A 12173-nucleotide genomic window follows, 5' to 3' on the forward strand; every position below is an offset into this window, starting at 1 on the left:
AGAACAGGATTAAGGCATGCCAAACAATCACTACAATATCTGCTCTCTTAAATGTCTTCCTCAGCTGACTCTTGGAAATGCTGAGTAGCACATTTAGTCCTCATTTAAAGTTATCTTACTTAGAGTTGCTGATGAAGAAATTTCTGATCTTCATTTAGAGATGCGAGGACTTATTATATGGTAATACTGTTTGGTAGAACTGAGTGTTTTGGGTACACCTTACCCCAATCATGAAATAAATGCATATCCCACTTAAAGCTGTCTCACATGAAGTAGCATTTTGACTGCACACATTTTAGATTTTAAGTAAGCATTGTACTGGACTGTACTACAAAAAAATATCATAATGACTCCATACTAATATTTGAATACCACATTTGCAAAATGAAGCTAAAATTTTTCTAAACTGAGAACAGGAATGTCAACAGTCAATCCTATTTTGCAGTCTTTGAGGTGTATGGGCCTGAAGTTAGGCTACCATAATCCACTACATTTACAGTATGGAGGCTCTATATGACTGACAAACTTCTAGTCACCTCTGGGGATCAAACTTACATAAGACTGTCACTCTGACTGGGGCACTCTAACCACTAGACAACCACATCTAACAAACTGAACCCACCTCATGAGCGAGTCTCCTTAGGCCTGTCTCACGCACTGCCCAGTCTCGTGAGAAGAGACACCCGACCAGCTCCGGCCCAAACACCCGCACCCACCCAGCTGCTGCCTTCTCATGCTCGGCTGGAATGGGTTCACTCCTTGGCAAGGGGACAGCAGACTCAGAGGCACTGGCTACAATGGCTGCTGATACCTCCCCTGCAAATGCAAAAAGTAATCATTATCATTATCATCCAAATGTTACTTTCTCAAGGGAAAAGTACTGAAGTGGGAAGGATCCAGAAATTATTTATCATAAAACTCTATTTCCTCTAAATAAAATAATAAATACACAGATGGGCGACAAGGATCTAAGAGTAGATATCATCATTATGACTATCCTAATTTTATTATTCATTAAAGATCTGTGTGGTATGATTTAGAAACCGGAAAAGAAATGCACAAAAGCAGAAGTGCCATTAGTGTGCCCAGTATAACTGTAACTAATTAACTATAACATTTCAGAAGTGAAATTTTGCTGGACTTCTAAAATGAACCCCTTCTATATGATGGTGTTTTTTTGTAATTTGATTCCTGTTACCATCAGACAGTTATTATTCACCCTTAAGGTGACTTCTCATAGTGAAAGGATTAGTAATGATCTCTATCGGCACCTCTACTGCAAATGGTCTATGCAGCGTTAAACAACACTGTCTAGGAAAACAATTCCCGGAAAAATGAAAAGTACAGTACATCATAACTACTGGTATAACAATTCTGAAGGCAAATATGACAGTCAAACTGTTTCTAATAGATTCCAAACTAATATCCCACTCTGTAACCGCTCTGTTAACCCCATTACAAGTACAGTACAAACACTCAAATTCGAAATACTTGGCTCCAATAGCTAAGAGCACTGTGAGCGATACATTCTGTACAATGATGTACAGTCCTTGAATAAGAAACTTATCATCTAGCTTATACATGTCTACAAAAATGTTGTCTTCAAATATGCACTGATTGTGTACTGACAAATGATAGAACACTATTTTAGAGGATTAATAAATATTGTATTTTGGATAGTGGAGGTTAGTGGTGCTGCTGCAGTCAATAATACTTTAATGTATATGAGGTTTTGTCTTCATTCCAACCCACTTATGGAGTAATGGTTAGTTAAGCACAATCTCAACAGGTTCTAACAAAGCATAGGAAAATAACTGACCGAAGTGTGCAGAACACTTTACAGCTCACTCATCACCACCATTTCCCTATACAGTAAGTCCTAAATTACTACAGTTCTTTCACCTTAACTTGGCCCTGATTTTTTTTCTTTTGAACAACTTCACGCAGTTCAGTGGCAGAGGTAGACAATGCCATCCTTTCCATTGTCCCTCTTTGTGACTAGCACCATAACCTAGTATTAATCTGTTGTTGCAACTCAGTATTCACGATGGGGAGACGAAAATTTTGTTAAATTAGGGCAAAAAGACTATAGTCATCTATATTAAAATAAATTTTTTTCCTGTTAACCACAGTATATTACAGAAAAGTTGCCTCTTAGAATTCCATTGCTGCCTGTAAGGCTGAATGGAAATTTTCTTCAATTTATATGTACAGTAATATGAAAAAAGGACTGGCAAAAACAGGTAGAGTTAATACAAACCAAAATATCACATTTTCCATATACAGCTGATACTAAAAATCTGGGAAATTTGACATAATAGAACTACTGGTATCAGTAGCAATGGAATGTGAGTATGCAATTTTTCTATAATTAATGTGGACTAACTGGTGGGAAAAAAAAAAAAAAAAAAAAAAAAAAAAAAAAAACTAATAACATGGGTTTGATCAGTACAGCACAAATTACCACATCTCACCTCTACATCTATACCATCTCACCTGTATATTTATGCCATTAAAACTTCCACTACCATTATCACTCCACTGTAACTTCCACCATAACTCCCACTCCCTTTCCTGTTATAATTCCCATTATCTTTCTGGCTATAGTTCCCACCATCTCTCCTGTTATAACATACACTATCTCTGAACTATAACTTCCACATTCTCTCCTGCTACGATTTCCAACATCTCTAGTTATAATTCCCACTATCTCTCTTGCTACAACTCCAACTATTTCTCTTGCTGTAACTCCCACTATCTCTCCTGCTATAACTTCCAATATCTCTTGCTGTAACTCCCACTCTCTCTCTCCTGATATAACTCTCACTATCTCTCCTGCTGTAATTCTCACTATCTCTCCTGCTGTAACTCTCACTATTTATCCTGCTGTAACTCTCACTATTTATCCTGCTGTAACTCTCACTATCTCTCCTGCTGTAACTCTCACTATCTCTCCTGCTATAACACACACTATTTTCATCACCATCATCTAATCCTCTGTTGCCCCACAAGGAGTGTAGGAGCCCAGGGCTAAGCAAGTTGGTCCTTACATTTTTGCCTGTTATAATTTTCACAATCTCTCTGCTACAACTCTCACTATAATTCCTCTTAATTTTCAGTTGACCTCACCTCTGACCGTTGGAGGGTACGCAGATCCCCCAGCTGGTGAGGAGTAGGCGGAGTCGGCATAGGGTGAATGTGAGGTGGGTGGGGGAAAGGGGCTGGAGCTGGAGGGGTATGCAGAGGAGAGGGACCGAGTCATTGGCTCCGTGGGGCTCTGACGTTCTGTGCTGCACACTCCTGAAGATGTTAAAATGTTTTCAAGTCAAGTTTTTACTGGTTTTTCATCTTTACCAGCTAGTCTCTTTAGCTCTTTTTCTACCCTATCTGGCTCTTCTCTATCATCTTCCTTCCCTTCATTCTCACACCAAGTATTCCTAAATATACTTTTTCTTTCTCCTTTCAGCTATTATTTGTCTCATCTTCCCTTTCCCTTTACTTTCTAACCGTGTAATCCCCTACATTTTTTTCTCTTTTCAACTATTATATATATGTCTTGCCCTCTTCCTTTTCCCTTCATTTTCAAACAAAGTATTCCCCTATATCCTTTTTTTTTTTTTTTTTACCCTTTCAGCTACTAATTGTCTTACCCTCTTCTCTTCCTTTTTTTATGTACCAATCTGTTCCTCTACTTCCTTTTCCCTCTCCAATTCAGCTATTGTCACTCTCAACCTCTGCTTCCATCACTTTATAGTGAACCAATTCTTTTACTTCTCTCCCATCCACCACACTGACATTACACTGTCAGGATCAGATACAGTAGTAAAATTAATCAATTACTGACCTCTTCACTCAGATACATACTTTTATTAGCCTTGCTACCAACAGACAATTTTATTCAGCTCTGGGCAGATGTATTATACAAAAAGGGTTAACAAAGATTATATCAAACCACCGCAGTTAACCTCTATCCGCCAGGTGTCAGTATAGACCAACACAAAAGAGGTGGATGAGGCCGCAGGGTGTCGGTAGGAACTGAGCTTGTTTTCCCGGCACAGTTTGAAGTGGCCACCACTTTATCGCGTCACCAAAAGTTAGGGAGGGACTCCCGCTAGCTGAGCCAACCATACCTCAGCCGTCTCTGTGACTCTGCCAGATGTAAGACAATGCTTTCTTAACCCTTCTCGTCTGATTCTGTTCCTGCTTCACGCGGACTTTTGTCTCATGCACCCCTACCAAGCCTCTTTCCAAAGATACTAGGAAGGGACTCAGTGATAGTGCCATAGGGCGTGCCTTGGACACCGGTGTGTCAAGTTTATCTGGAGAAGTTATCGTGTTGAGAGTGGAGCCAAAATCGGGGCCGCGCACTGACACACGAATACAGCTTACCTCACACCAAAAATTACTCCTATTCATCACATTATTACTCACTGACATGACAACCTACAGAACTGGGCATACTTCACTCGCAAGAAGAAGAGTCAGTGAGTAATATGGTCTTTAATTTGTTTTCCTAACTGTTACAGCTTCCAAGATATTAAGATTGGAAAACAGGCTACTTTCGGAAATATTCCCATAATGAGAGAACAACGGAGCTATAAATAGCCTGGCGAGGAGGGATTAAAAAGTCTCTCCTAAGAGCTATATAAATAAAACTGTTGGTATGAATAAAATATAAAATACATCACTGGATTCGAGGCATTAACCTTGCCCACCTAACTCACCTGAGAAGCTTGCACTCATCACAGGAAGTGGGTAGTCCATGGCTGTCCTGGGGGACTCTGCATGCATGGGTCGTTGTTGAGGCAGCGTTGGAGTGAGTCGCGGGTGGTGCTTGAGGGGCCATGGGGTGCGGCACAGGGGGCAGAGGAGTGGCTGACCCTGTGCATGTCGGTCAGCTGCCCAGACAGACATGCAATGGTGGTGTAGCAGATTTCGGCACCCACCCTCGCATGTCACCAGGCTCTCACCCTCCACCATGCACATCAGGCAGATTGGGCACTGTGGCTCATCCTCACTGTAGGGTAGTACAGGCAACAGTAACATGAATAGCTGGGTACGTGTTACAGTGGTTAGTCTGGTCATTAGCCATCATCATCCTGGCCCTAATCTCTATCACTATCATCATCCTAGCCCCAATCTCTGTCACCATCATCCTTGCCCTAATCTCTATCACCATCATCCTTGCCCTAATCTCTATCACCATCATCATCCTAGACCTAATCTCTATTACCATTATCATCCTAGCCCTAATCCCTATCATTATCATCATACAAACCCTAATATCTATCACCATCATCATCATCCACTTATTCCCATCTAAAAATGAAAAAAAAAGCATTCAGAAGCCGAATGCCAATCGCCCGCCAGAATATGCTGTTGACCAAGTCCAAGATTTTGGCCATATCTTGATACCCTGAAGGTTTCAAGTTGCTAGCTCAAGCCTTCATGAGATATAATGGTTCTTGAAGGTGGGCGATAAAAACTAGTTGACCTTTGGGAGCAATTCTGGTGACTCTTACCTTGACCCCAATAGCCCATTTTTGAACTAAGACAAGATTTTGGCCATATCTTGATACCCTGAAGGTTTCATGTTGATAGCTCAAGCAGTTTATGAGATATAATGTTGCTAAAGGGAGGAAATAAAAAGCTAGTTGGCCTTTGGCAACAATTGTGGTGACCTTGACCTTGACTCTGAATGCCTATTTTCAAACCTGGCCAAGATTTTGGCCATATCTTTATACCCAGAAGGTTTCACGTTGATAGCTCAAGTCATTCATGAGATATAATGGGAACGGATACACACACACACACACACACACACACACACACACACACACACACAGAGGCAGGCAAAAACATTATAGCTCCACCTTGTAAAGGAAGGTGATAACAAATAAGAATATGTACAACAGTGACAGGAACATCTATCATTCATTCATTCATCATCCAATCCTACGTTGCCCCATGAGGAGCGTAGAAGCCAGGGGCTAAGCAAGTTGGTCCTGACATTTAAGGTGAGAGTGACCAGCCTCACTCATCCCTGAGCGGCACTACATGAGCAATAAACCCCAACCACCCCTTGGATATAAACCTTCACCAGCTCAATCCGATTGGAGCGCCATAATTAATAAACCACCAGGCGCCAAAATTTGGTAATATGGTTACCACCCAGCAAAGTAAATGGTTTCCTGGTATACAGGAAACCATTTGGCTTGTCACTCAGTGCAGAGTCAACCACAGGCAGAAGGAAGAGGAAAGAATGAAGGAAAGAAAGACAGAAGAGAGAGTGTAAAGTCACCTGTCGGAAGAAGGACGAGGAAAGAAAGAAGGAAAGAAAGACAGAAGAGGATGGAAGGAAAGGACGGAGGAGAGGAAAGGGCAGACAACCAAGAGCACCACTACATCAAGTGAGTGGATGGTGAGCGCCCCCACGTACCACATATCTTTATCAATGATTACCATCCTTACTCCCATCATGTTCTCTTTCTTGTTGTGGCTTGATGTTCATTTGGATGTGAATCCAGTGGACTGCAGACTGAAGTTTCCTTCTCCTGCAGTCCACCGTTGTCCCTTTAAGGGATAGGAAGGGAGTGGAAAGATATCTGTGCTACTTGGCAGCAGCACTGCCCAGCTATATTAGTGCTACCATGTGAAGGTGTTCCTCTCCAGTACCAACACCCCTTATCAACATCATTCTATTACCACTTTAAAATAAATTAGGTTACCACTAAGTACTATGGTAGGTAACTTTCCATAATCATCGCCCTAATTTCCATGAACATCACTGCCAACATCTCAAATAATTTTTTTTTTAATTAAAAAAAAAATCACCAAAGCAGTAATCATTATGCTGTCTATAACCATACACTTTAAAGCTGGAAAAGATGGCCACAAAAGTTTCTCCTCCATTCCACATTCTGCTCTGCCATCAGGCTGTCCTCTCTTCAACTCACATCCTCCTCTTCCTCTCCTATATGCCTCTCTTTCCCATCTCTCCATCTAATAATGCTGCTCTTGTTTACATCACAACAATAACAGTACCAAACAACTTCCAAGATACTAAGGCCAATCTTGGTCTTTGGTTTTCATACATTTATTCACACAGCAATTTTGTGTGTCCTGTCTACCTCTCTGATCTTCTCAGTTTTTGCATTATATTTTTCCCACCACCAGACAATTTTATTCAATCAACAAAGGATTTAAAGCAGTGAAGGTGTTAATGAACGCTATATCTAACCCCAACGATTAAAAGAATCAATGTGAATAAAACTGTCTGGAGATACCAAGAAAAAAATGATACATATATCATCAAACTGATAAGGTTAAACTAACTGCAACTCTCTACAAACAAATACTGTCCATTACAGACAACAGAACAAAAAAACAAAAGCAATGTATCAGAATACTCATGCAGGGTAACACCAGATAAATGGACAGAAAAACTAAAGGACGAGAATTTGTTTACATGAACAGATAAGTACCCCTGTACTTATAAAACATAACACATTGTACTTGAGTGATTCTGTAAGCTTTACAATGAAGCCTAAACAAATAACTGGTTGGTGGTTCTATAATTGGTGCATCACGATCAATCTCTTCTCTCTCTCTCTCTCTCTCCTTTGCAATGAGACCTGAGTAATTCACTGGTTCATGCAACACACTGAATGTCTCTCTCTACTCACCCACTCGTCGATTCATGGTGTTGCGATGAGGAGGGGCCAGAGGAAGGGGTGGAGGAGGATGCGGAGGGGGTAAGGCAACCCCCCATAACCCCTACCCCTCCTCCCTTCCCCCCAGACAGCTGCCCTCCTGTCCCACCTCCTCCTCCGACCCCTCCGCTCGCTCGTCTCTTTCTCGCAGCTTTGGTTAGGCGTTCTTGGTATGCGTTCATCAGCTGTTCAACCTGGAAAAGGATTGAGCATATCAGGTTAGCTCAACTGTTCAACCTGTCAAAAAGGATTAAGTTGATGTTAGAAACCCTGGTCTGTCTGGCCATGCCTGAGTGAGGCACTGGAAACTATACAGGGTAATTCTTTCGTAATTTACAGGGACAGAAACAGAAGCGGAGGGGGGGGGGGAGACAGCTTTATGATTCTACTAGAATATCCCCCCTGCACACAATATCCCCCAAGAACAAAATCCCCTGAGGCTAAAAATACATTTACAATTTTAAGGTGCAAAGGTTATTCATCAAGTTCTGTTAGACTTAAAAAGAATATTCAACCGAGTACAATATGGACCAACAGTGCCTCTAAAATCCTAAGTTATGAACCTAGCCTAGCCTAACCTAACCTAACCTAACCTAACCTTCCCTAACCTAATCCTTGGGGGATATTGTCCTTAGGGGATATTGTGCATGGGGGGATATTATCCTCCGGGGGATAATGTCCTGACACCTGGCTTTATACAGTATACAGCAGTGGAACTATGGAGGGCAATCCTCTAATTAACTGTATTAAAAAAGCATGTGTTGGGGGGGGGGAGGTACTTACATTTTGGATATATTGTGCTAAAGTTGCAAGAAGATTGATCACTTGAAGCCTGTCAGTCTCAACCAGCAGGGAAGACAGAATAATCTATCTATCTACAGCCCAATGCCCTAATCCCGCAAAGGGTGGCCGCAGACAAAACGCCTTCAAGTCGCTCTGTCACCTACCATTTGACTCCCCTCCCCCCAATTAACCCCCCCCCTCCCTCATATACCTCTCAACTCCATCCCTCCACCTCATCCTCGGTCTACCCCTCCCTCTCCCTCCCTCCACCTCACCTGCATACACCCTCTTAGTCAGTCTTTCTTTCTCCATTCTCTTCACTCCAAACCATCTCAGTGTATTTCTCCTAATCTTCTCAACCACATCCACCCCACAACGTTCCTTCACTTCTTCATTCGTCAACCTGTCCCTCCACGTCACTCCACGTGCTCCTCTCAAGTAACTCATTGTCACTGCTCTCACTCTTGACTTGTTTCCCTTTTGCAAGGTACACGCCTCGCTTCCATACGTCAGGGTAGGGATCACAATACTATCATGCAGTGACTTCTTAACTTCCATACTCACCTCCCTCTATCTCATCACTGCTTTCAGTGTACCAACAACCTTCCTTCCCTGCTGCACCCTTTCACGCACTTCATCCCCCAAAGTTCCATCCTTACTCATCACGCTACCCAAGTACTTGAATGCACTCACATTCTCCTTATCCTCACCATCCAACCTCACTGCACACTCTGTGACTTCATTCCTCTCAAACACCATAACTTTACTTTTGTTTACATTAACTTTCAGATTCCTCCTCCTACACACTGTCCCAAATTCATTCACCAAACCTTGCAACTCCCATTCATCTTCACTCAACAATACTGTATCATCAGCAAACAGCAACACCGGAATCTTCCAAATCTCACCCTCATTCATTAGAGCCACCCCCACATCCACTGCCCTACCTTGCACCTTTACAACCCCATCCATGTATATATTAAACAGCCATGGAGACATCACACAACCCTGTTTCAGTCCCACACTGAGATCAAAGAACTCATTCAGCTCACCATCCACTTGCACCGTAGCCCTAGCTCCCTCGTACATACTCTTCACAGCACTCAACAATTTCCCCTCCACTCCATATATTCTTAATACCCTCCACATACCTTGCCTATCTATTCTGTCATAAGTTTTTTCCAAGTCCATGAAGGCAGCATACACTTTCCTTCCCTTCTCTAGATACTTCTCCACTAAACATCTTAGAACAAATATCTGATCTACACATCCTTTTCCCTTCCTAAATCAGACAGAATAAGCTAAGTTATATTATTTATATTATTTTGTACTTTCACGGAATATACTGCACCACCTTTCATTCTTCACCCACCTGCCTCAGCCTTCTTCCCACACTGCTACCCTCATGCTCACTTCCGTCCCTCTGTAGCACTCAGTTCTCCAATTCTCTCTATTATTCAATGCCTCTTGTCCTTTCTTGAATTTTCAACTTCCTCTCTCCCTTTCTACTCCATTTATTGCTCCCTTCCCTTCCATCCCTACTGTTTCCACTACTTCTGTCCCTGTTCTCCTTTCCTGCTTCCCACCCTACTGACCTACCAATACCCCCTCTATTACTTCCTCACTCCCTACCCCTCCTTCTCCCTCCCTACTTTCTTTTTTTCTCCCACTCCCACAAAGCTCTGAGAGAGGAAGAGAGGGTTAGGGGTAAGGAAAGAGAGAGGGGTAGTATGTACACAGGGCAGGAGGGAGGGAAGTGATGTTGATGAATTTCCCCTTCCATCAAAATAATGAAATAATTATGGGGCTTTAGCCTCTAAACCATTCCTTTCTCACCCTTTAATATCCTCTCTCTCTCTCTGTTTAACATATCTTTATCTTCCTATATACACTTTCTGTTCTCATAAATTGCTACACCACTATTTTTGTTCCTCTCATGTGTTATTTTTTTTATACACCCCTTACTTACAATAAAGACCGCCTTAAATAAGGTCACACTTAAATAATACTGTATCTACATTAGTTTCCTTTCCTTGTCATTTTTGCCACTAAACATTCTCCTTTCCTTGTCATTCTTGCCACCAAACATTCTTCTTTCCTTGCCACTGCCACTAAATATTCTTCTTGTCATTCTTGCCACTAAACATTCTTCTTTCCTTGTCATGCTTGCCACTAAACATTCTTCTTTCCTTGTCATTCTTGCCACTAAACATTCTCCTTTCCTTGTTACTCTTGGATCTAAACACTCTCCCCTGCTTGTAACTCTTGACACTAAACATTCTCCTCCCCTTGTCATTTGTCACTAAACACTCTCCTTTCCTTAACACTCTTGCCACTGAACTTTCCCCTTTCCTAGTCGGTCTTGCCATTACACATTCTTCTTTTCTTGTCATTCTTGCCACTAAACATTCTCCTTTTAACTCCTGTCACTAAATAGTCATTGTATCCTTGTAACTGCTTTCTCGTGCTTTAGACCTACCACACATTTTTAGTGTCCTGGTGTTACTGGGTGGTGAATATAAAAGCAAGTAGCCTACATTTCCAGTTCCAACTAAAGAAAAATTACAACTGGCAAAGTACAACGAAAACTGTATCCCTCCTGGTACGTGTTTCAGATGGTTTGATTTTTCTACTATAAACTCATCAAATTTTGGAAAGATACTGGTGTGTCTGTACATACCTCATAGTCCTTAAGCGCCCCTGTGATGAGAACAGGGTCGGCCTCAGGCACCTGCAGCACACGCACCATCACAAACAGCACGTGCACACAGTAGGGACCATGGCCGCATGAACACGTCTGAAACAATAATAATATAGAGTAACGTGCTCCCTACGTGTCAACAAGTGGGTTGGTGGAGGGTTAGTGCCCCTCCCCGTAAAACATATAACTTAAAGTCAAATGGTCACCCCTTACGGGATTGTGGCATTTGGCAATAGATAGATAGATTGAAGTATAGGATGCTACTATGATTTGTCTTGGTTGTGGGATACCAGGGATAGCTATAATAATAATAATAATAATAATAATAATGTAATAATAATAACAATGCAACAATAATACAATATTCACAGCTGCTACAATTCCACCTGCCAATAATAATAATTATAATAAAAAAGCAGTAATAATACATTAACAGCTGCTACAATTCCAACTGCCAATAATAATAGTGATAATAATAATAATAATGCAGTAATAACACTGTACAAGATTCACAGCTGCTACAATTCTTATTGCCAATCATAATAACATCACTGCAAACACAACAAGAAGGCACATACAAATAACAGATCCATTTTTAGTTTATCACCATCAGTGCAATTAACAGCCTTTGATCCCTCTGAGCAAAACCCCTACACATACACACCTCTGAAATACCTTGACAGGTGATACAGGGTGGATATATCTAGACTATACTGTGGACATGACCCACTCAGTCCTTCCCCCTTAACACTTCACATGACATGTGTACACTATAGTATATGTCACTTCCATGACTGATTTGTTTGCCTCAGTGAAAAGTATCCCCAAAATGATACACCTGATTAGAGAGGCATGGAGCTCACTAGGAATCTGATGGTTAACAATCTAATACTGTTCATGTTAATGATTTATGCTCATGCTGAAATCACACCACAGGGTAAAGAGTAAGGATTTTGTTGGCTACCACAGAAATTATA

General features: G+C 41.5%; 1 protein-coding gene across 1 annotated transcript in view; it reads right to left on the reverse strand.

Moving 5' to 3' along the window:
- LOC145403376 (mitogen-activated protein kinase kinase kinase 1-like) overlaps positions 1 to 12173 on the reverse strand; it is a 122828-nt gene that overhangs the window by 11520 nt on the left and 99135 nt on the right. The window contains exons 6-10 of the mRNA XM_080275161.1: positions 11176 to 11292; positions 7686 to 7906; positions 4725 to 5017; positions 3130 to 3300; positions 623 to 816 (exon numbers count right to left, since the gene is read on the reverse strand). Of these exons, the coding sequence (XP_080131287.1) occupies positions 623 to 816; positions 3130 to 3300; positions 4725 to 5017; positions 7686 to 7906; positions 11176 to 11292 (996 nt within the window). The remainder of the gene's footprint in view (positions 1 to 622; positions 817 to 3129; positions 3301 to 4724; positions 5018 to 7685; positions 7907 to 11175; positions 11293 to 12173) is intronic.

This window comes from Coenobita brevimanus, chromosome 60, assembly GCF_032717465.1.
Source record: "Coenobita brevimanus isolate Jiangsu-jjx chromosome 60, ASM3271746v2, whole genome shotgun sequence".
NCBI classification, from domain to species: Eukaryota; Metazoa; Arthropoda; class Malacostraca; order Decapoda; family Coenobitidae; genus Coenobita; species Coenobita brevimanus.